The 25,425-nt window shown below is 43.0% G+C and overlaps 1 protein-coding gene across 1 annotated transcript in view; it reads left to right on the top strand.

The window, feature by feature from the left end:
• Window positions 1-2,606: 2,606 nt before the first annotated feature.
• VWA8 (von Willebrand factor A domain containing 8) overlaps window positions 2,607-25,425 on the top strand; it is a 407,445-nt gene continuing 384,626 nt past the window's right edge. Inside the window, exon 1 of the mRNA XM_008260014.5 lies at window positions 2,607-3,241. Coding sequence (XP_008258236.3) covers window positions 3,079-3,241 — 163 coding nt within the window. The 5' untranslated portion in view covers window positions 2,607-3,078. The remainder of the gene's footprint in view (window positions 3,242-25,425) is intronic.

The raw sequence follows: 25,425 nt of genomic DNA, 5'->3' as shown, positions 1-25,425 counted from the left end.
TTAAAACCAATCTCCTTTGATTCACCATTATACCCATTGCTAAAGTCCATTCTTTCTCATCAGCCTCATTGCACCCAGCAGGGGTTTACTGTTGCAAGCAGAGACTGTTTCGACTGTAATGTAGCTAGTACTTGATGCTTCCTGTCTTCCTAAATTAATCCATAGTACTTGAGACCACCTCCACAGGATAAAAATGTCCAGTGGCTGCCTACTTTCCTGAAAGATGAAGTCCAACTTCATCCAGCCATTCAAGATCCCTCACTCTATAATCCTTTTCTTCCTATCTGACAACACCTTCTACTCCTTCCTGAAGATTGTCCTTTCTCAGGACTCCAAGCCTCTATCCATACTGGTTACTCCTCTTTTTTTTTGACAGGCAGAATTAGACAGTGAATGAGAGACAGAGAGAAAGGTCTTCCTTCCGTTTGTTCACCCTCCAAATAGCTGCTACGGCCAGTGCGCTGCGCTGATCCGAAGCCAGAAGCCAGGTGCTTCTTCCTGGCCTCCCATGTGGATGCAGGGCCCAAGCACTTGAGTCATCTTCCACTTCCTTCCCGGGCCACAGCAGAGAGCTGGACTGGAAGAGGAGCAACCGGGACTAGTACCCGGTGCCCCAAACGGGACTAGAACCCGGGGTGCCAGCGCCGCAGGTGAAGGATTAGCCAAGTGCGTCACGGCACCGGCCACTGGTTACTCCTCTTTTATCCAACTCACCCTATCATTCAAATAAAGCTTGGGTGTTACCTTTGTTTGGTTCAAAACTTCCCTCCACATTGTGACACTGTGGATTTGTCACTTTAATCAGTCTTCACAATTTTTCCAATTCCTGGAGGCCAAGGTGCAAACTCTTTCTCCTGGCATATAATAAGGCCTCAGTTTCTCTTTCTGGTGTTGTCTCTGCAACCCATTTTCTGTACAAGGCCTCTGGACACATCACATCTCTCTGTTTTCTAGTCTTGTTCTGTACTTTGAACTTTGTGCACACTCTTCCCACTGCCAGATTTCACATGTCCTTTCTTCAGCCTGACATACTCTGATATTTCCTGTAAGAACCAGTTCAAACATTACCTTCTCCTGGGAGCAGTGTTACACCCAAGGACCTGGAGCCCAAGTCTCCTGCACTTGTCTCGCTGGGTTGCATGTCTTTGCATGTCTTCTGTGCTGGATGCAAGTCCATTGTTTCATAGGACCTAGAACACTGTTATGCAATAGTTGCTCGATGAATGTTATTGAATGCTGTAACCTCTGTTGCTCTCCCCATTGTCTGAACTCCAAGCACTCTTAGTATATCAGCCATTGTGCTAAATTGTCTTATATTGTTCTTCCATTCTGTCAGATGTGTACAGAGTTCCAATGAGATTAAATAGAGATACTCTGAACAGTTTAACACTTCCAGACATGGTTTCTTCATTTGTAATAGGCATCAATCAAAGCACTGTTATATGAAATGGGACAGTTCATTAAAGTGTTTATCACAGTGCTTGGCATAACGTGCTCAAAGTGGGGGAAAATTATGTTATAAACTTAAACCCTATATTTATGTCATCTTCTACTCAGCTTATAGGGATGCTGTGGGGGTGAAATCAGAAGATACATGTGACAGCATATTATCATGCACTGTATAAATACTTAGCACCTTATTTTCTCCCCAACTAGGTTAGATGCCTGTCCCAGTTTTCATTTCTCAAGTTCAAGTCTAGCAGGATGCAGAGAGCCTTCCTTACCCAGCCCAGCTTCTCTTTTACAGCCTCCATTTTTTCTTAAGATTTACTTATTTGAAAGGTAGTGTCAGGGGCAGGGGAAGAGGGGGAATCTTCCATCCACTGGTTCACTCCCCCGGATGGCCCCAGGTCTAGGCAGGCCCAAGTCAGGACCAGGAACTCCATCCTGGGTTCCCACATGGGTGGCAAGGGCCAGAGTACGTGGGCCATCATCTGCTGCCTTCCACGGAAGCTCTATCTGAAGCAGAGCAGCCGGGACTCAAACTGGTGCTCAGATAGGGGACGCTGGCAATGACACAGGGGTCGGCCAAACTTGCTGGGCCACAATGCAAGGTCCCCTTCATCATCTTCTCCTTGGCACCTATCACAGCGACATTTGCACAAAACAGATGCATGTATTTCAAGATGGCGGCAGCTCTACAATTATTAGCAATGAGTTCTTCTGTATCCTTTGTGCTTGATTTTGAGTTGTTAACTCGATTCTTCCTTTCGCATGGGTCCATTTCACTCCTGACGTGCGCAAGGCGCGGTATAACTACATCAGGCTTCCTTTGCGTTGTGGCAGGATGGCTTACTCTTAAAAGAAAAGGAGGTGCCCTTAGCCATAATCCTACATTTTTCTCTGACCGAAGACATGAGCTTATGTTTCTATGACTCTTGCACTGCAGCACGACTGAAGAAATACTCGGTTTGGGTCCCTTCTGGTAGTTCAGCAACTTCTACGTATCACGAAGATGTGAATGAAAAATCCAGGATTCAGGAAGCAGTCACAAAACACGGAGAAAAAAAAAATAAACTGCCTCGAGGTGCTGCAAAGCCACACTAGTTTGGTTACAGTGAATGAAGAAAGGTGAAAGTTCCCATCTCAGTTTCCGAAAAGGATGCGAAACAGCGGCCAGGGCCCAGAGGTAAGACTGGGCTATTAACGAACAAAGAAGACAATGTAGCCGCCCCGACGGCCGCGCCTCAGACCCGCGGGCAATTCCTGAGCTCGAGTTCAGGCGACTACAGGCAAGGGCCGGAGCAGCCGCAGAAGCCAGGCGAACGGCCGCACGGACGGGAGCCAGGGCCCGGCACGGACGGGAGCCAGAGCCCGGCCCGGCCGCTCTCAAGCGCGCCTGCTCCGCAGACCGCCCGCGCCAGTGCGGGCCCCGTGGGTTCGCCCTCCGCAGGTTCCCTCCGCCCAGTGGGCCGGGTCGGCCCGACACGGCGGAGCCGGCCGCGCCGGGGGAAGGAGTTTCCGGCGGACTCGCCTTGGAGCCGCTTCCTGTCCCCTTCGCCGCGCCGCCTCACGCTGCTGCCAGACCCCCTCGCTAGGCGCCCGACCTCCTGGCCGTCCCCACAGCGCCCCGGCTCCATGCAGTCCCGGCTCCTGCTGCTCGGGGCGCCCGGCGGCCACGGCGGCTCGGCCTCCCGGCGTGTGCGGCTGCTCCTGCGGCAGGTGGTGCGCGGCAGGCCGGGCGCCGACCGACAGCGTCCGGAGGTCAGACTGCTGCACTCCGGGGCGGGGGCCGACACAGGTAACCCGGGGCGCCCCCCGCCGTCCCTGTGCTCGCGGAGCCCAGAGACAGGTTCTAGTCTTGATCTCGCTGCTCATTGCTGTGCGACTTGGGGCTAAGTTCTTGCACTCTCTGGGGCAAATGGTGCTTTCTTCTTTCCTCACTGCTGCTTTTACCCTCAGCATTCTGACTTGTATTATAGTTCACGCCGAGGTTAATGCAGCTCTCCAGGGGTAGCGTGAAACCGGACTTGACCTTGCCCTCTGAGTCCCAAAGGCCTGGAAGCCATTCTGTGCCATGTTCCAGCCACCGCTCTCTGAAGAACCGTAACTCACGATGTTTTAGAAGTGTCCAAGAGCCTTTCCAACAGGAGTTCCTCAAATGTCACAGAGTCTTAGAGCTGAAAGTCACAAGAGAATTTAGTTAAAGCCCTTGACTCTACAACTGGTGATTGAGACCCTAACGGAAGAGTGACTTGCTGGAGATCATAATTAATTAGTGACCACACTAGAATCGCGTGCTCCGACGTCTGTGCTCAGTGTGTGTGTGTGTGTGTGTGTGTGTGTACATATACATACATACATACATTTTGGTTCTGACCTGGATTTAGGACCCTTTTAGTTGTGTGTTCGTGTAGGCTACTTGTGATGGTGAAAGGTGTCTCTTGTTGGCGTTCTTGCATGGTGAAATGATTTTAAGCAAGATTTTGTCAGTGTCACTGTTGCTTAGAATAATGGAGGTTTTACTGTGTAACTGTGGGTGTCATTTCTCTTATTGTCTCCTCCCCTCTCCAGCCAATACTTTTTCTTGCAAAGAAATGAATAACTTTATGTTCCATTCATTTCACTTATTCTTTCATTCATTCAGAGTTGCTGATTCCAATTTTGCCATCTCCCAATTGTGACTTCTAGTGTTTTGGTTTATTATTTTGGTGTGTATGTTTTGTTTGCTTATTGCTCCTTTTTCTTAGTAGGCAGAGGTTAGGGGTAGCATAATCTAGACCTTGGACTTTGCAATCTTGGTTGGCATCCACTTCTACACTGACTAGCTATGGGGACTTGAGGGTAGGTTAGTTGGCTTTATGTCTCAGTTTTCTTAACTATAAAATGAGAGTGTTAAGAGTACCTCTGCTAGGGTTACCATGAGGCTTCAAAATGAGCATCTTTTATTATTCTTAGTGTATATGCTATCAGCTGTGTATGAGTTATTCTGTTTGTGTGGCTTTAGAAAAAAATGGAACCAGTTCCTTTCAGGTTCAGAACTGTCAGGATAAGCAGAGCAGTTAATTGAGATGAAAATTTTTTTAGAAATAAAGATTTTTAGGCCGGCGCCGCGCTCACTAGGCTAATCCTCCGCCTAGCGGCGCCGGCACACCGGGTTCTAGTCCCGGTCGGGGCGCCAGATTCTGTCCCGGTTGCCCCTCTTCCAGGCCAGCTGTCTGCTGTGGCCAGGGAGTGCAGTGGAGGATGGCCCAGGTGCTTGGGCCCTGCACCCCATGGGAGACCAGGAAAAGCACCTGGCTCCTGGCTCCTGCCATCGGATCAGCGCGGTGCGCCGGCCGCGGCAGCCATTGGAGGGTGAACCAACGACAAAGGAAGACCTTTCTGTCTCTCTCTCTCACTGTCCACTCTGCCTGTCAAAAAAAAAAAGAAAGATTTTTTTATACATGAATAGTACATGTGGATTATAGAAACAGTAGAAATGAATTTAGATGTGAAGGTTTTTTTTTTTTTTTTTGACAGGCAGAGTGGACAGTGAGAGAGAGAGACAGAGAGAAAGGTCTTCCTTTGTCATTGGTTCACCCTCCAATGGCCGCCGTGGCCGGCGCACCGCGCTGATCCGATGGCAGGAGCCAGGTACTTCTCCTGGTCTCCCATGGGGTGCAGGGCCCAAGCACTTGGGCCATCCTCCACTGCACACCCGGGCCACAGCAGAGAGTTGTCCTGGAAGAGGGGCAACCAGGACAGAATCCGGCGCCCCAACCGGGACTAGAACCCGGTGTGCCGGCGCCGCAAGGTGGAGGATTAGCCTAGTGAGCTGTGGCGCCGGCCTAGATGTGAAGTTTTAAAGTCTGTATTGTGCAGGTTTTGGCAGATTAGTTTTAAATGTCCTCAAAATTTGTGTATGATAGGAAATCAAAGTAGCAGGTGCATTTCAAGTGTGAGAGTCATGGACGTATTACACACAACATATTAACTTCTTAGATTCAGCCATTGACTCTGGCAGAATTAGACCAGAAGTACACTGATGTGCCTTGCTACTGCAAAGATTCACAAGTTTGAAGGTGTGAGGATTGTGGATAAATACAGCTGGGAGCTCACCAGAGATCTGGACCCAAATAAGAACAGCTGTGAGCTAGGTAAATAGAAGGCAAGCTCTTGGCCACTCTGAGACATAAGGGTAAGGCCATCAAGGTTGGAATGTGCCAGAGGTCATACACAGACAAATATAAAACCGCAGATAGCTTCGGGCTGTAATGGGTTATGGTTTGTGTTGGAAGATGCTCTCAGCCGCACTCATACATCAATTACTCTTTATGCCTTCTCTGCCTGTAATTGACATTGTGTTTTAGTAGTTTGAAAAAAGAGCAACAAAGTATACAAATAATAGATTCAAGTTATATATTGCTCTCATTTCTGCTGGACTGGACTCTGTGTCTTACTCATCTCTGTGTTCCTTTGATGCCTGCCAACACTTTGTACCCGGTAAGCATTCAGTGGCTTACTGTGTTAAAGTTCATACAGTGAATGACTGACAGGCTGGAGCTGCCTTCTTGGCTCTCAGCTTAGTCTTTTATTAAGCCTGATAAGCTTAAGATGAGAGGTCGTTTAAGTTAAAATGGCCAGGAAAAAATAAAATAAAAAAATCACTGCTTTTTATTATTTGTTATCGGGTAGTGTAAGTATCAATAATATCTCTTGGTTTTAGGTAGAAAGAATTAAACAGGAGATTACCTCCTGCAAAGGCTTTTCAGTAGAGATTATTGTAGTGTTTTCACAAGTGCAGCCAAGTAAGTTGGTTCAGTAGGACACAGATATTAATGGACTCAAATATACCATTGAGTAATTGGTAAACTTCAAACAGAACTCTGTAAATTCTTAGTGCTGTCCTTTAACAGAATCATTATTGAAAGGATCCACTAATTTTCCCTTGTGACTCTTGTGTATGAAGTAAATTTCTTTATATAAATGCTCTAAAAATAACTCTGCACAATCTATGTTTATTGTAGAAAAATGAGAATACAAATCACCTACAACATCATCCTCTCATTCATGTTCATAATTTTTTTTTAAAGATTTATTTTATTTATTTGAAAGACAGAGTTACAGAGAGGGGTCTCCAGCCTCTGGTTCACTCCCCAGATGACTGCAATGGCCAGAGCTGAGCTGATCCGAAGGCAGGAGCCAGGAGCTTCTTCCGGGTCTCCCATGTGGGTGCAGGGGCCCAAGGACTTGGGCCATCTTCCACTGCTTTCCCAGGCCATAACAGAGGAGCAGCGAGGACTAGAACCGGCGCCCATATGGGATGCCGGCACTTCAGGCGAGGGCTTTCACCTGCTCTCCATGTTCATAATTATTAACTTATAATTCCATATTTTAAAATAATGGGATCATGTATGTTTTATAATTTATCACATATGTTATTGGCAACATACAGTGATAAATGTTGTGTATATGATCATTTAAAATAGGTATAAAGCTCATATTTATCCATATAATTGATCTTTACCAATTTCTCATTGTTAGGCAGACACATTTTCTACTTTTTATAAAGATTTATTTATTTATTTATTGAAAGGGAGAGTTAACAGAGAGAGAGCGAGCTTCTATCTGCTGGTCACTCCCTTAAATGGCTGCAATGGGTAGGACTGTGTCAGGCCAAAGCCAGGAGCTGCTTCAAGGTCTTCCATGTGGGTGAAGGGGTCAAAGCACTTGGGCCATCTTCTGCTGCTTTTCCAGGCTCATTAGCAGGGAGCTGGATTGGAAGTAGAGCATCCAGGTCTTGAACCAGTGCCCATATGGGATGCTATACCACAACACCAGCCCCAAATTGCCTATTTTTAACTATATAACCAGTGTAGTAAATATGTACATGGATATTTTGTGATTTTAAGGTTATGTTTTGGGCTGCAGTAGAAAAAGTGATCAGTGACTTTGGAGAGAAGAAATACAGATTTCTGTCTTCAACTGAGAAATAAATTATAAATGGAAAATAACTGTATTGTGGTTTAATTAAGTTTTAGCTCTGTATTTACTTGGAATTGAGCCTTGGGGAAATTATTAACTAATTTGAACTGCTGCATGCTATTTTGACCATGAAGATATCCTGACCCTGTGTGTATTAAAGAATTTTTTCAAAGATTTATTTCAAAGACAGAGTTACAGAGAGGCGGAGGCAGAGGCAGAGGAAGAGGCAAAGAGAGAGAGAGAGAGAGAGAGAGAGAGAGAGTAAGTGAGTCTGTTTTCCATCTGCTGGTTTACTCTCCCAAATGATCTCAACAGCCAGAGCTGGACCAATCTGAAGCTAGCACCCATAAGCTTCTTCACAGTCTCCCACATGGGTGCAGGGGCCTAAGGACTTAGGCCTTCTTCCACTGCTTTCCCAGGCCATTGCAGAGAGCTGGATCAGAAGTGGAACAGTTGGGACTTGAACCGGCACTCATATGAGATGCTGGCACTGCAGGCAGCGGCTTTACCCAGTACGCCACAGCACTGACCCCATCTATTAAAGAATTTTAAAAGTAAACACCCAGAGTAGTTAAAACCTTATCAGATATTGGGAGGACCCATATTGGGAGCACGCTGACTAATGTGAGAATTGCTGATTCATTTGATTTTCTCTTGGATGTATGTTTTGTATATTTAAAAAATGGTGACACTAAACCAGTAGTTTTTATTCCGGTGATTCCCATCCTTCATGGGATCAGTTGGTAATGTCTGAAGTCATTTTACATGATCAGAATCAGGAGGGATAGGTGCTTCTGGCCTCTAGTGGGCAGAGACTACCAGTACTGCTAAACATTTTGTAATTTCCAAGACAGTCCCTCACACCAAAGAAAGCCCAAAGTGGCTCTGTTGAGAAACTCGAGCTAAGCCAACTTCTTTGTCAAAGCTATTATTAAAATAGGAACTTGAGACACATAAACCCCAACAGTTTACTTGAGTGAATCTGGCAGCCTTCAGCCCCAGAAGAGGTTCAGAGCCTTGTGCTCTTCAGTGTTTATGGACAGAAAATGGGAAGAAGGCACAGAAACAGCTTGATTGGGTATAGCTTGGATGTTTGGCTCTTTCGAGCATGGTCTGATTGAATGGCAGCCTGTGACTGACTCAAGTTCAGTTGCAATGATTGGCTGAAACTCAGCTATTTCTTGGAAAAGTATACTCCCAAGTTAAGCTGTTAGTTTGTATGCTAAGACTGTGGTTACCTTAGGTTACCTTAGGTTACCTAAGGTACAGAGGAATCCTCAGGATACTTCAACACTGAAAACAAACAAACAAAAACCATTGTATTGTGAGTATATTTCATAGAGCTGAATGTCTTAAAACTATATACATTTATTATCAGAATCTGAGTTTGGAGGGGATTAAAAGCACATTTTAGGAGCTGCAGTACTACAGATGTTCCTGAAATATGATTGAAAACATTTTTTGAAACTGCTAAAGATCTTAATTATAGAATAGCCTCTAAATATCTTAGTATTCAAATTTCTCAGGGATTGGCCAGGAATTAAATAAGAAATAACAGCTATAATTAGAAATTATCCATCCAAAATATACTGTGACAAAAATGTTTACTTCAAAATTTGTTACTGATGGCCGGTGCCGCGGCTCACTAGGCTAATCCTCTGCCTTGCGGCGCCCGCACCCCGGGTTCCAGTCCCGGTTGGGCGCCGGATTCTGTCCCGGTTGCCCTCTTCCAGGCCAGCTCTCTGCTGTGGCCAGGGAGTGCAGTGGAGGATGGCCTAAATCCTTGGGCCCTGCACCCCATGGGAGACCAGGAGAAGTACCTGGCTCCTGCCATTGGATCAGCGCGGTGCGCCGGCCACGGCGGCCATTGGAGGGTGAACCAACAGCAAAGGAAGACCTTTCTCTCTGTCTCTCTCTCTCACTGTCCACTCTGCCTGTCAAAAAATAAAAAATTAAAAAAAAATTAAAAAAAAAATTGTTACTGATGAAACATCAAGGGAAAATGTTGCTAGTATTTGCCCCAGGCTAATGGCCTCAAAGGAGAGAATACAATCTTAGATGGTATACTTGGTAAAATTCTATAGGGACAAAAAAAGGAGATGAATAGTTTTTTAAATAAAAGAGAAATGAATCTCTGCTGTATAGATTGATCAGTGAGTTTTTTTAGCTTCTTGAATTTTGCTCTGAAAATGACTGATGTGATGAAAATTTATGAGTGTTAGTATTGTTCTGATTAAAAGATTTGTTTTCTGAATGTCAACAGGTTTAAAATGTCCTGTCTTCTTCCCTGAGCTTTCATCTTCATCCACAAAATGGGGATTGTTGCGCTTCTGTCTGCCATTAACTTACGAGAATTGCTATGTTATTTGGCAGTCATTAGATTTTAAGTGGAAGAAATGTACAAAGAAAAACCATGCGGATTCCTTGACATTGAGGGGAGGCCCAGTGTCTTCAGGCTGGGCTGGATGCACAGTGCTCAAGTAACATCTTTAGGACTTGGGCTCTCCTTGCTTTTCCTTTGAACCCTCCACTTTCCACTCTGATAGCCCCAGGCTTTCACTGTCCTTACAGTTCAATGTGAAAAGGAGATCATCTTTTTGTGCAGCACTGACAAAAATCCTGGAGAGAACTCTTATTGGCTAAGCTTGGGTCACGTGCGCCTCTCTGAAGCAACCACTGTGGCTGAAGGCTGAAGAAATGTTCTGGTTAGGTTTGTGCAGGGTGTTTACCTGTGGGGATTTTGGTCAAAGGGTAAAGTTTGGGATTGGGATGAATGTTATAAACCTTAAGCCAGATGTGATAGGTTGTCCATTGAAGAGAGGGATTCTGTTGTCTAAAGAAAGGGGAAAGGAATGTTGGACATGTAAAACACAACAGCTGCTCACTGAAAAAGACCTTACACGCAAGTGAGTAATGTCCAAAGGATTTATATTGTGACTAGGTATTATGTAAAATGTACTGTTGATTTTTAACTGGAGTATAGGGGCCAGCACTTTGGTGTAATGAGTAGGGGTGCCAGTTGGAGTCCTGGCTGCTCCATTTCCTATCCAGCTCCTGGCTGGTGAGCCTGGGAAAGCAGCAGAGGATGTTGTTTTGGCCCCTGCACCCACCTGGGAGATGAGGAAGAAGCTTCTGGCTCCTGGCTTTGAATCAGCCCAGTTCCAGTCCTTGTGACCATTTGGGGAGTGAACCAACAGATGGAAGATCTCTATCTCTGTCTCTCGCTCTTTTTTACTCCGCCTTTCAAATAAATAAAAATAAACCTTATTAAATGATTTTTTTAATTTGAAAGGCAGAGTTACAGAGAGAGAGACACACACACAGAGATCTTTCATCTGCTGGTTCACTACCCAAATGGCCATAATGGTGGGGGCTGGGCCAGGCTGAATCCAAGAACCTGGAAGTCCATACAGTTCTCACACATGGGTGGCAGCGGCCTAGGTACTTGGGTGTCTAACGCTGTTTTCTTAGGTACATTAGTAGGGAGCTGGATCCAAAGCAAAGGCACTAGGACTAACCAGCACTTGATGTGGGATGCTGTTACAAGCAACAGCTTAACCCACTGTACCATGTAGGGCCCCAGCATACTTTTTATTTAACTCATTCCAGTTATTCTAGTAATTTCTGCTAAAAGTATCTTATGTTGTTAGCAATTCTATTTTTTTAAAGATTTTTATATGTAATTAAACTAGCTCATTTGAAGAAATTCACTCATTAGCTTCTTCTGCCTAAATTATGTTACCTGTTTGTCTTATAATTATTCTCATGTCCCTTTGGAGAATACTTAATCTACCTTATTTAAGTAAATCTATTACAAATGGCTTGATATATGAGCATATTGGGAGATAGGATGTGACCAAAGAATGTATAAAATCAATCAAGGTTCAAAAATATTAATTAAAAATTATATTAAAAACTGTAATCACTAATTTATCCATTTGTCAGACACTTATTGGTACCTGGTGAGTCTGAGATACTGCTTTTGGCACTAGATGTAGAAGGGTGAATAAAACACAGGCCCTGTACCAAAAAAAGTCTTGTAGACTAAACAGTAGTCTTTATAAACATTTCTCTCATCTGTTTGTTGAAAGGATTTTGCAAATATATAGTCCTTTGCACATTTTTAGATTGATAGCTAGAAGTTTGCCTGATAAGTATAAATAGTTGCAAAGGATGGCATTTCCAATGTGTTGTAAATGTTGACATTTAGAAGAAAAATTGTTACAAACTGTTAAGTGTATCTTTTAAGTGGGAACAGAATATCCTGGTAATTTGCCACTATCTCTATTTTGAAAGTAGATAAATTCTTAAATTACAGAAAATGTACACGATTGCTTTATCTCCTTGAATTTGTATTTAAGTTATAGTCTTTGCAATTTTAATTGGTTTTTAAGTTCTTGAAAGTTTTATTTTCATCAGACTTCTCTGCAATAAAAAAAGTCTAAATGACATTTCCAGCCAGTTGTAAATATTGACATTTAGAAGAAAAATTGTTACAAACTGTTAAGTGTATCTTTTAAGTGTAAGTATTTAAAACATTTCTATCATAACCAGTGCACGGTTGTTCAGAAGAACTTCTATATGTTATACATTTTGAAAAAAACTAAATGAAAATATACTTTTTAATAACATGAATGGCATTTTATCCCAGTTGAATATTAGATAACATTAATTTATTAATACAGTTAATGCCCCCAATCATTATAGCAGTAATTCTAGTGATAGCTAGAATGTGCAGAATTTTTATATAGCAATATAAGTAACATTCTAAGATTTTTGCCAGATAATAATATGCAGAGTTGTGATCAAAAGCTTTATTTTTAATGATCTGTTATAAGCTTACAACTTGATTGGGGCCTTTTTCAATTTTGATGGTAGCAAAGAATAAAAAACCACATGACTTGCCAAAATATGGTGTGTATGCAACTCGTAGTCATTGGTGCCTTAGTTCCTGAGAGGGTCACTAAAGAGGCTTTACCAAAATTTGTCAGGTGGCTTTGTCTGTTACTTTCTTGCTTAGCGGCTGCTATTAGCTTCAGCATACTTTTATCAGTATCATATTTTTTGTGATACAGCTTTCCCCCATCACATGTTTAAATACTTTTTTGAGGCAAAATCTTAAAAAGTTTTTATAATTCATAAATGTCTATACTCAACCTGTCAGTTAAATTAAACTTTCTGACATAAAATCATTTGTACCTTTCAGTTAAAATGAATGTATTAATATACATATTTTAAGGAATGCTATAAAAACACTGAAAAATACAAATTAGAGGGCATATTCTGTAAGCTAGATTACTAAAACTAGCAAAGCTCGAGTAAAGGAATTTAGTGGTTACATTTTTATGTTTAAATTATTTCATAATATATGATTATATAGTTTTGCTGTTTTTATATGCTTTCTAATAAAGTAATATAGTATTTTTTTATGTAATGAGAAGGCATGATGTTCATTTATTAAATGTGCCATAAATTTTGCTGAAGGGCTTTAGAGAGTAATTAAAGTCATGTATAAAAATCGTTTCTGTTAATTTCCTTAGTCCTTATGATTAAACTTTAAAAATATTTTAATTAATTTTTCAAGATTTATTTATTTGAGAGGCAGAGTTACAGGGACAGGGAGAGATAGAGAGGGGTCTTCCATCCACTGGTTCACTTCCCAGATGGCTGCAATGGCTGGAGCTGGGCCCATCGAAGCCAGGAGGCAGGAGCTTCCTCTGGGTCTCCCATATGGGTGCAGGGGCCCAAGCACTTGGGCCATCATCCACTGCTTTCTTAGGCTATCAGCAGAGAGCTGGATTGGAAGAGGAGCAGCTGGGACACAAACCAGTGCCCATATGGCACTGTAGGCAGTGCACTGTAGGCAGAGGCTTAACCTGCTATGCCACAGCATGGGCCCCATGATGAAACTTTTGCCATTATATTTAGTAAAACAACTAATTGGTTTAGAAACTAATGTATAATCTTTTCATAATATGAATTTGAAAATAGTGCTTTATAAGATGAGAAATCACAGTAAGTAGATTATACATTTCATGAAATTATTTAGAAATAAGTTTTAACTATCTTAATGAAAGTTGCACATTTGAACTGAAAGGGAACAGCTTAAAACATGTATGCATTTTGGGGGTCAAAGCTTTCGTAAAACTTTACTTGAAAGGCAGAGAGAGAAAGAGAGAGAGAGAGAGAGAGAAAGAAAGTAAGTGTACTTCCATCTGCTGGTTCACTCCCCAAGTGCTCACAACAGCCAGGAATGAGCCAGACAGAAGCTAGGGATCCACAGCTCAATCTAGGTCTTCTACATAAGTAGCAGGGATACAAGATTTATTTATTTGATAGGCACAGTGTTAGAGAGTGGGAGAGATGTCTTCCATCTGCTGTTTCACTTCCCAAATAGTCTCAATGGCTAAGGCTGGTACAAGCCAATGCCAGGAGTCCAGAACTCCATCTGGGTCTCCCGCATGGGTACCAGCAGCCCATATATTTAGGCCATCCTCTGCTGTCTTCCCAGGTACATTATCAGGAAGCCAGATTGGAAGCAGAGCAACCTGGAGCTCAAACTGATGTTCCTTATGGGATGTCAGCATCACAAGCCATGGCTTAACCCACTGTATCACAACTTTTACCCCTGGACTTAAGTATTTGAGCCATCACGTGCTGCCTCCTCAGGTATCCGTTAGCAAGAAGCCAGAATGTATGGTGGATCTGGAACTCTGCCTCTATCAGGCATTCTGATATGGGATGGGGGCGTCCCAAGAGGTGTCTTAACCGTTGCATCAAATGTGCACTCCCCCTCCATCCCGCTAAGCAATGTTTAATAGTTTTCTCTCTGATATTTACCTGTGTGTTATGAAAAACTTGGTTGTACTAAGAACTATGTCAGTTACATTAAAGGAGATCAGCATCAATAATATGCCTTGCTTCAGATGTTCAGAGGTGCTTATTTCCTGCAGCAATAGCTTTAAGTTAAGGATTGAGAAAAGCTGAACAAATTATCTTTATGAGAAAAGCTAATTTTTAAGCTTTCTTTACTTTGCTCTCTGAGCTTTCCCATCTTGGCTTATTTGACAATACTCACTTTTAATTCCCCACTCTGCAATATACTTTATCTGACACAAGCCAGCGCAGACCAAAATACTCCTCAGTTCCAAAGCAACTCATCACTTTTCTTAGAAATATTAAAAGTCCTTAGGCAAATTTGTATTGATTTGCATAATTTTAAAAGGAGACTTGCCTCAAATCATAATCGTTTAAAAATTTTTTCATTTACTTATTTGAAAGGGAGAATGACAGAGAGACAGAGACATCTCCCAACCACTGATTCACTCCCCAGATAGCCTCCATGGCTGATGCCACACATAAGACAGGAGCCCGGAATTCCATCCAGGTCTGCCATGGGAGTGGCAGAAGCCCAAGCAATTAGGCAGACACTTTAGCAGGGAACTGGATTGGAAGTGGAACATCTGGGACTTGGAATGGCACTCAACATGGGATACCAACATCACAGGTGGCAGCTTACCCCACTGTTGAGCCACAGTGCTGGCTCTTCCATTGATAATCTTATATGTCCTCTTGTTTAGCATTAATATAGTGAAATAAGTGGGAGAAGGGCTGTTTTCAAAGAGCTTATGACAGTGGAGAACCTACAGAACCAGTTCTTAGGTTCATGTTAGGAAAGAACAGATGAAAGTGAAGATCATGAGACTGCCATGTGCGGCACCCTTGAAAAATGTTTGTACATTAGTTCAAAGGCCACTGTTGTGGAAGAGACATAAACAGTAATTTCATCAGTGTGAGAAAAGCATTTAGAAAGTATGAATCTGATCCTATGCCAGTAGAAAGGAACAGAGAGACTTTTTTTTTTTTTTTTTTTTTTTTATTTGAGAGGCAGAGAGCATGCATAAGTGCTAGCTCTCTCATCTGCTGGTTCACTCCTTAAATGCCCTCAACGTTGGCCAGGGCAAGACCAGGCTGAAGCTGGGAGCCAGGAACTGAATCTGGGTCTCTCATATGGGTGCAGAGTACAGGTGCCCAATTGCTTGAACCATCACAGCTGCCTTCTATACATGAGCAGGAAGCTAGAATCCTGAACAGGATACTGAGTCCAGGTGCTTGCATATGGGAAACGGGTGTTTGAGCCAGTGTCTTCACTGCTAGGCTAAACTCCTACCCATGAAATGATCAATTTTTGAGAGAGGTGGAGATCATGCTACAGGAAACATCAGGGGTGTCAGGGGAGACATGAAGATATTTGAGGACTCATTGTGTAAGGGAAAGCAGTGTGAGAAACAGGGGGGGATGTTTAAGCTGAGGGGATTAAGTATCAGTCCCTGAAAAAGTTAGAGCTGGCTGGAGATGGTTGGGCACACAGAATATAGTGTTTTGTTTTTCTTGTATTGAAGTTGAGGTGTCTCTGGAATATCTAGGTAAAGTGTCCAGCAAGCTACTGGCAGATATGAAACTCAAAGATCTGAGCCAAGATAGACATGTAAGAGTTTTATGAAGGTCAAGAGTTGGACTACTAGTGTGGTTTATGTGACTCAGAAAAGAATAGTATAGTAACAGAAGATGGCCAAGAACATCAACATTTAAAGCAAAGATGGCTAATATGAATGTCATAACCCATCTCCTTTGTCCAGAGCAGATACGGTTCATTGACCACGCCCTATTTCTTAATGAGTCTAATTTGCGTCTTGATTTCCTTTTTGGAGATGTTAGAAGCCTGTTGCCTGGTTTCCAAATGTTTGGGGAATTTCGCAGTTAACTTTTTTTTTTTGTTAGTGATTTCTAGTTTAATTCCATTGTGGTTAGAAAACATGCTCTGTATGATTTCAGTCCTTTGAATTTATTAAGTCTTGCTCTGTGGTCAGGTCTGTGATCTATTTGGGCGATTATTCCATGTACACTTAAAAAGAATAGGTGTTGTGTTATTGGGTGTTGTGCTCTGCAGAGGTCACTTAGGTGGAGTGGGTAAAGGTGTTTTCAGATCTTCTTTAACCTTCTGCATTTGATAGACTGAGAGTCAATGATTCTTATTCCTGTATCCTCACCCCATGTCCCCTGCTGCTCCCCTCAGTCACTGAGAGGGATATAATAAGCAATTTAGATACAACGGTGGTTTTGCCTATTTCTACTTTTTAGTTCTGCCACTTTTTGCTTCATGCTTATTCCCCAGCCCTCTCCTTGTCAGGTCACCACTACAGGCTTGCCATGTTTTTCCACAAAGATCCACAGCTCCTGTTAGGAGGGCTACACAGATATGCTCTTTGCTGACTCTCTCCTTCTTCCCCTTTAGGCCTAGGTTTGGTAACAGCTTTCTGTTACTGCTAGTTCTAAGGTCTCTTGTTGCTTTTCCTAAAGTCTGCCCACTTCTTCATAAATGATTCCCTGATTATCCTCAGTTTAAATGTACCATTTGTTTCTTGCTGGGTGTGGGGAGCAACTCGGACTAGACTGTTACTGGAATTAAGACTTATTCTATGCATCTGCTCTCCCACAATATGGCGCTGAGAAGGGAGTAACAACTTCTACGCAGCTGCCTCTCGCCAACTTGAGTGATGACCTGCAGGAGCTGATCCTGCTCCTGATTGGAGGAGAGCAGCGTACTCGGCGTGTGGGTAGCAGAGTTGGGATTGGCGGAAGAGGACTATAAAGGAGGAGAGAGACAACATGCACCAAGAACACCTGAGGAACATCTGAGCAGCCCCCGAGAGAGCCGGCCGGTGGTGTGCCGCTCCCCCGCGGAAGTGGGGAAAGTGGCAGGGGGAACTGCCCTTCCACGGAGGTGGAAGGGACGGTAGCCAACCCGGGAAGGACCAGCAGCAAACCCGGGAAGGGCTGAGCAGACAAAAGAACAGCGCAGGGTCCTGTGTCGTTCCGTTCCTCCACGAAGAGGGGGAGCGACATAATGGTGCCGTGACTCGGATAGGAAGCCTAGGAGCAACACTGGGAGCCTGATTGATGAATGGAAAAGCATTGTAGTTAGTAAGAAAAGCTTGAAATGGAGCTGATGTTTTCAAGGAACAGTGAGGAGACACTTGTGGCTTGAGTGCAGTAAGAAGAGGGGAAACCAGCAGGAGATGAGGCCAGAGAGAAAAAAAGGGAGCCAGATCCACCCCCCCCCCCCCAAAAAAAAACCTTATGAGCCATTGCAGACTGAGGATTGAGTAAAGAATTGACTTGACTTTATTCTGATTTTGTTAGGGTCACCGTGGCTGCTCTGTTGACACTAGACTGTAGGGAAACAGGGGCTGCAAGAGGAGATCTCTTAGGGAGTGAGAGTGAATGTTGTCTTGGACTAGCACAGATTGGGGTAGAGGGAGAAAATTTAAGAATGACTCCATGCATTTTGGTCTGAACAACTGGGAGGATTTAGGAGAGCTGGGAAATACTGTGAATGGGGCACATTTTGGTAGAAAAATCAGAAGTTCAATTGAAGAAAAATATCCCTCTTTGTGTTTTTTTTTTTGAAAACCTCAGCAAAGAAGTTATAGTACAGATGTACTATGGTTTGTTATTGCCCTATTAATGAGTATTTAAGATTTTTTCTATTTTTTTTTTGACAGGCAGAGTGGACAGTGAGAGAGAGAGACAGAGAGAAAGGTCTTCCTTTGCCGTTGGTTCACCCTCCAATGGCCGCCGCGGCCGGCGCGCTGTGGCCAGCGCACCGTGCTGATCCGATGGCAGGAGCCAGGAGCCAGGTGCTTTTCCTGGTCTCCCATGGGGTGCAGGGCCCAAGCACCTGGGCCATCCTCCACTGCACTTCCTGGCCACAGCAGAGGGCTGGCCTGGAAGAGGGGCAACCGGGACAGAATCCGGCGCCCCGACTGGAACTAGAACCCGGTGTGCCGGCGCCGCTAGGCGGAGGATTAGCCTAGTGAGCCGCGGCGCCGGCCCTAAGATTTTTTCTATTTTTAAAAATATTTAAAGCTGTCATAATCTGTGTAGGTTGCTGTAACAAAATATCATAAACTGAATAGTTTGCAAGCAACAGAAATATTTCTTACGGTGCTGGAGGCAGGGAATTCCAAGATCAAGATTATTTGCTGTCTGGTAAGGGCTGCTTCTGGTTCATAGAAACCTTCTATCTGCACCTTGGATGGTGAAAGGGGCATATGGGCTGCCTAGAAACCTTTAGAAAGATTTCACCTTTATGACCTAATCACCTCCCAAAGCCCTACCTCTTTTTTTTTTTTTTTTTAATAGAAAGCTTTTATTTAATGAATACAAATTTCATAGGTGCAGCTTTAGGAATATAGCAGTTCTTCCCCCCCCCGTACCCACCCTCCCACCCCCACTCCCGTCCCACCTCTTATTCCCTCTCCCATTCCATTCTTCATTAAGAGTCATCTTTAATTATCTTTTTATACAGAAGATCAGCTCTGTACTAAGTAAAGATTTCCACAGTTTGCACCCACACAGACACACAAAGTATAAAGTATTGTTTGAAGACAAGTTTTACCATTAATTCTCATAGTACAACTCATTAAGGACAGAGGTCCTACATGAGGAGCAGATGCACAGTGACTCCTGTTGTTGATTTAACAATTGACACTCTTATTTATGATGTCAGTGATCACCCGAGACTCTTGTCATGAGCTGTCAAGACTATGGAAGCCTCTTGAGTTCACAGACTCCATCATTATTTAGACAGGGCCATAAGTAAAGTAGAAGTTCTCCTCTCCCTTCAGAGAAAGATACCTCCTTCTCTGATGGTGTCTTCTTTTCACTGGTATCTCACTCACAGAGATCTTTCATCTAGGCCATTTTTTGCCACAGTGTCTTGGCTTTCCATGCCTGAAATGTGCTCATAAAGCCCTACCTCTTAATATCATTACCTACGGGTTAGGATTTTAGTATAACAATTTTATTGGAAAACAAATATTCATACCATAGCATAAAGAATGCTATGGTAGCACATCCTTGTTTGTGCCTTGTGGGAGATGTAAATGAATGGCTACAGCAGCTGGGGCTGGGCAAAGATAAATCCAGGAGCCTGGAACTCCATCAGAATTTCCCATGTGGGTGCAGGGGACCAAGCACTTGGGCCGTTTTCTACTGCTTTTCCAGGTTCATTAGCAGGGAGCTGCATCAGAAATTCAGCAGCTGGGACTTGAACCGAGGCCCGTAAGGGATGCTGGCATCACAGGCAACAACCTAACCAACTATGCACCAATGACAGCCACAATTTTATTTTACTTAATGTAAAATATTTTGTCTTTTCCTTTCCTTTTTTTTTAAGTTCTTACATAAGAAGTGTTTTTCTAGGTCATGATTGTGCCTGCATGTTTTTCTAATTATATATAAGCATATTTCAAACATAGAGAGTGAGTGAGAGAGAGAGAGAGAGAGAATCTTCCATCAGCTGGTTTACTCCCCAAATGTTTGCAGATTCAGGGTTGGGCCAGGCCGAAGCCAGGAGCCAGGAGCTTCATCCGGTCTCCCATGTCGGTGGCAGGGGCCCAAACATGTAAGTCATCTTGTGAGGCTTTCCCAGGCTCATTAACAGGGTCGTGGATGGGAAGTGGAGCTGCTGGAACTTTAACCAGCACCCACATGGGATGCCAGTATTGCAGGCAGTAGCTTAACCTACTATGCCACATTGCTGGCCCAATATTTTTGTTTTTAATGTTTGTATCTTTAGTCTATTTTGAATTTCCTTTTTATGAGAAGCCTGAGGTGAGACTCTTACCTCGATTTATTTGTAAACAAATTGACATCAAATTTTGAAGTTCCTGTGATTTTGTATAATCTGTTCTTTTCCTAGGTTTGTTTTTAGAATGATTTGGTCAGACTGAAGCCAAGATTTGTAATGAGACCTGGTACCTAAAAGTATTCTCATATTCAGGTTAATTACCTGGCACCTATTTTGTCAGGAGACGAAAAATTAGTCTTTTCAGGATGTGAAATGACATTTAAAAGGCATCTCATTTGAAACTACTGAACCTGAAATTCTTTACAACTACTTCTTATTAAATGCCAATAGGTACCACTCATATTTGCAAGCAAACTTATCCTTTAAAAATATACTTTAAAATGTGGCTAATTTATATATTTTTTCCTGCCTCAGGTAAAGTAGGGTGGCATGGCCTGTCAGACAATACCTGGAAGCAATTAAGGTTGTATGTGAGACTCTGATGATCACTTAGTTAGAGGATGTTAGAATTTCAAAGATCAGTGATTCACAAATTTGTATTGTAATTGTCCTGCAGAGCTTGTTGAAATACAGGTTGGGGGCAGGGAGGAATAGTACTGAAAAAGTACATTTCTCTCGACTTCCTAGGATATGTGCTGCTCATCCTAGGTGAGGTGGATGCTTGGAGCATCTCTGATAGACTAAGGACAGAGTGAATTGAGGGAGCAGGAGAGGGTCCTGATATATTATGGAAGACATTTGCAGTCCCTAGGATTTTTCTTCTCACTTTGTTTTGCCTTTCTGCCTTCTGGCTGCTAATTTTGGATCTAGCAAGTACTTGATTTTACATGTAATCCTTATCTTTCTCTTCCAATTTACCATGTATCTGTAATAAATGTCTTCATCTATAAGACTTTCACAGATCAGCAGATTTTCTCATTTGTAAAGTCTGTGTCTCAGAGGGTTATTTTTAGATGTATAAAGTTCTTAGAAGGTAGTAAGCATTCAACAAGTATTGGCTTTTGTTTTAATTGCCACAACTTATGATCTTAGCTCTGAACTGGCAATACTGAATGATGTGTTTTGTATAGCTACTTTTTCTAAGTATCTTTATTAAGGATATATTTTATTTATTTGAAAGACAGAGTTACAGAGAGAGGTAGAAGCATAGAGACAGAGAGAGGTCCACTGGTTCACTCTCCAAATGGCCACAAAGCCAGAAGCCAGGAGCTTCTTCTAGATCTCCCATGTGTGTGTGATGTGGGAAAGCTTACATAGATAATTTTAAATTCATGAGCTGGAAGCCACACCTCCTTTGACCTGTGTTGCCATGTTCACCAACCTGTCAGTCAGGGGACCCCTCCCCAGAAATTACTTCCTCTTACCTGGGATGTGGGGGTGATACTATGTAAACACTTCAATTTCTTTTCCTTTTTTTTTTTTTTAAAAGATTTATTTATTTATTTGAGAGTGAGAGTTATAGAGAGAGAGAGAGAGAGAAAGAGGCAGAGAGAGAGAGAGAGAGAAAAAGAGGCAGAGAGAGACAGAGAGAGGTCCTCCATCTACTGGTTCACTCCCCAGATGGCTGTAATGGCCAGAGCTGTGCTGATTTGAAGCCAGGAGCCAGGAGCTTCCTCCGGGTCTCCCACATGGGTGCAGGAACCCAAGCACCTGGTCCATCTTCCACTGCTTTCCCAGGCCATAGCAGAGAGCTGGATCAGAAGTGGAGCAGTTGGGTCTTGAACTGGCATCCATATGGGATGCCTGCACTGCAGGCAGCAGCTTCACCTGTTATGCCACAGAGCCGGCCCCAGCACTTCAATTTTTCTAAGCTCATAAAAAGCTAGGAAGAATGGAAGTACTTGCTTTCCTCCTTGTGGACTCACGACTCATAGAGCAGGTAGAATAATTCCCATTTGGCCCACTTCCCCAAAATAAAGCCCTAATGAGCCTGTGTATTTTTCTGACTTTGTAAATAAAGTTTATCACACTGCATGCCATGTTTGGGCCTGTATTTAGAATTCCTCTCTAAGTAAAAGGCAAGAGGCTGGAAAATTGATTTAGGCCCAACCCAGCCCATAACATTTGGCGAGCCAGCCAGGAGAAAAATTTATTTTCAAACAAGGCAATGCGCAGTGTTTTCACCTCAGCAAACACACAGTTTTTTTTTTTTTTTTTATTCCCCTCAGGAAATGCACCTAAGCAAATGTGCTTGGCTTTCGCCTCAGGCCGGTTCGGTTTCATTTTCTCTTTTCTCAGCTTTTGAGGCTTGAACTAAAATGCAGATTTTAATGTCTTTTGTGTTCCTAATCTTGATAGCTTCAGGAAGCATAAGCCAATGGAATTAGGGAGAAGAGTTGAGAAGAAAAGGAGGCCAGTTTACCAGTGCTTGCTGATATTTAAATTCTTCCAAGTTGTTTGTGATGTGTTTTTAAGGATAATTTATATATTTAGAAAAGCTAAAACTTAAGCCTTTAAGTTGTATGGAAGGATTTCATGGTTATCAACAATGGGTTTACCTCAGGATTTGTTTTGAAAAATCAGGCATGCTAGAGTGACATTTGTTGGTTTTGAGTGGTACAATCTGGAAAAAAACAGTTCTGTTGCCTAGTAACCACATAGTCTCAGGAAACGGGAGTCCAAACATGGCTGAAGGTCCACTTCTTGTGTTGGAGTGTGGAACTTCCACCACAAAATGGCGGTTTCCAGTAAAACACGTGGTTGCCAAGTGGGCAGACACCATGAGGACTTCTGTTTTTATTGGAAGATGGGCAACAGACTCCATCACCAAGATGGTGGCCACTGTGACTGGCTACCACTGCATGCCTGATTAGCATAGTGACTTTTTTATTTTTTATTTATTTTTTTTTAGTCTGCTATTTTCTTGGCTATGCACCATAAGGTAGAATTCATGTAATTGGATTCCCAATCTTTTCTTATTTCGTGGCTCTGTGGCAGTCACCATTTGGATTTCCCCCCTTTTTCCCCCTTTATCCTTTTGCCTATGTGCTGGTCCCCTCTTGGTTTCCGGTTTTTTATTTAAAAAACTTTTTTTTTTTTTTTTTTTTTTTTTTTTAACAGGCAGAGTTAGGGAGAGACAGAGAGAAAGGTCTTCCTTCCATTGGTTCACCCCCCAAATGGCTGCTATGGCTCGTGCGCTGCACCAATCTGAAGCCAGGAGCCAGGTGCTTCCTCCTGGTCTCCCATATGGGTGCAGGGCCCAAAGACCTGGGCAATCCTCCACTGCCCTCCTGGGCCACAGAGGAGAGCTGGACTGGAAGAGGGGCAACCGGGACAGAATCCAGCGCCCAACCGGCACTAGAACCCGGGGTGCCAGTGCCGTAGGCGGAGGATTAGCCTAGTGAGCCGCGGAGCCGGCCTATTTTAACTTTTTATTTTAGCTTTACGCTGGTTCTCTTTGGCCTCCTGGGGTTTCATTCCCCAGGTATGGCACTGGCCTCCTGGGAATCAGTATCTCAGACATGATGGGCCTTCTGAGATTTCATCTCAGACCAGAAAGCTTTCTCTTTGGCCTTCCGGAATGATGTTTTCCAGACCAGGCAGTGTTTTGTTTTTCTTTTTTATTTTGGTATGGTGTTTTGGCTTTATGCTTGTTTAAAGAAAAAAAGGGGAAATAATTGGGAGCCCCCTCAGTGGGCTTTGGAAAATAATGGACCTCATTTTGCATACAAATGCAGACTCTTAGGTGTCAAAATTATAGCTAATGTGTTGTATTCAAGTCACATGCTTAAGGATAATTAAGCTAGCAAAGAGCTGTGTCTATTTTTATCTTCTCAGGTCCTACAAAGAGATTGTTCAGCTGTGTAGTTCTACATACATTCCTATGGATTTACTTCTAAGCGTATAGTTTGAAAACTTATGGGATCCTAAGTCCCCATGAGCTGGATGGTAAAAGTAGCATTGTAAGTGTTTAGTGATAATAGGAGAGAACACTCCAACATGAGAAGCAGTATATACAGCAGACTCATTGAATGACAGTTGCTATGAATAACACTCAGTGACCTCAGAATCAGCCCATGAGGCATTCTGGTTTGGCTAAAAATCCCACAAGAGCATTTCAGTTGTGGAAAGAGGACATGGTTGCAAAAAGTGTCCCTACATAAAGAACCTCTGTGGATTAGACCCCAGTGGAAAGAAGTGGTTGTCAAATAAGGATGTACTCTGCTCTGCAGGAAGAACTTCCACTTTGCTCATTGCCTTATCTGAAAACTAATGGTGTGTGTGGATTCAGGAGGCTTCCACAGCTTAGGCAACTCATGTCAACAGCCTTGGGTGATCATTGATATCATACATAACAGCGTTAATTGTTAAATTAACAGAGTCAGTGTGTACTAACTTCCCATGCAGGACCTCTATCCTCCAAGAGTTGTATTATTAGAGTAAATGGTAAAATTTGCTCTGAAAGATTTACTTTGGTTTAGTGTGCTAAGTAGAGGACATTCCTATGTCTTAAGTTTTAGTTATGTCTAAGTGTCCAACTCCATTTGTTATAAGATTTATTAGCTTCCTGGTGCTTCTTTAAAGTTAAGTTTTTCAGACATGGACTCTTGGTTCCATGTCTTTCTCTCTGTAACACTTCCCTGTTTCAAAGTCAAATGGAGAGTACAAAATGGTTAAAGGCCTCAGTGCTGTTAGTGATGCAGTTGTTTCTTTTTTTTTTTTCTTTTAAAGATTTTATTTATTTGAGAGGTAGAGTTACAGACAGTGAGTGGGAGAGACAGAGAGGAAAGGTCTTCCTTCTGTTGGTTCACTCCCCAAATGGCTGCAACAGCCAGAGCTACGAGAATCTGAAGCCAGGAGTCAGGTGCTTCTTCTTGGTCTCCCATGTGGGTGCAGGGGCCAGAGGACTTGGGCCATCTTCAACTGCTTTCCCAGGCCACAGCAGAGAGCTGGAATGGAAGAGGAGCAGGCAGGACTAGAACTGGCACCCATATGGGATGCTGGCACTGCAGGTGGAGGATTAACGTATTGTGCTGCAGAGCTGGGGGGGCGGGTGCTTCTTTAAAGAGTTTATTTATTTATTTGAGAGGTAGAGTTACAGATAGAGGGAGACACAGAAGAAGCAGTTGTTTCAATATATTCTATTGTGTACTAAACCCTTGCCTGAGGGATACTTTTTTCTGCATTCCATTAAACCCAGAATCTGGGAAAAGCAAGGATACAGAGTTTCTTCAATAAAAGCTCAGGTTTCTAAACAAGAGGTAGATTAACTGAGGTATATTCTTTTATTTTTTTTCTTTTTATTGTTTATAGGTTTATTATCATTTTTTTCATTGAATCTATTTTATAAGGTATACGAATTTCATGAATACAGCTTTAGGAGCATAGGGATAGTGATTCTTCCCACCCTTCATCCTCCTCCC

This window comes from Oryctolagus cuniculus, chromosome 9 (assembly GCF_051225735.1).
Source record: "Oryctolagus cuniculus isolate XC-2025 breed Fujian yellow rabbit chromosome 9, ASM5122573v1, whole genome shotgun sequence".
In the NCBI taxonomy this organism is placed as follows: Eukaryota; Metazoa; Chordata; class Mammalia; order Lagomorpha; family Leporidae; genus Oryctolagus; species Oryctolagus cuniculus.
Note: the sequence above shows the minus strand (reverse complement) of the source record. Positions and strands in the feature narration are given on the sequence as shown.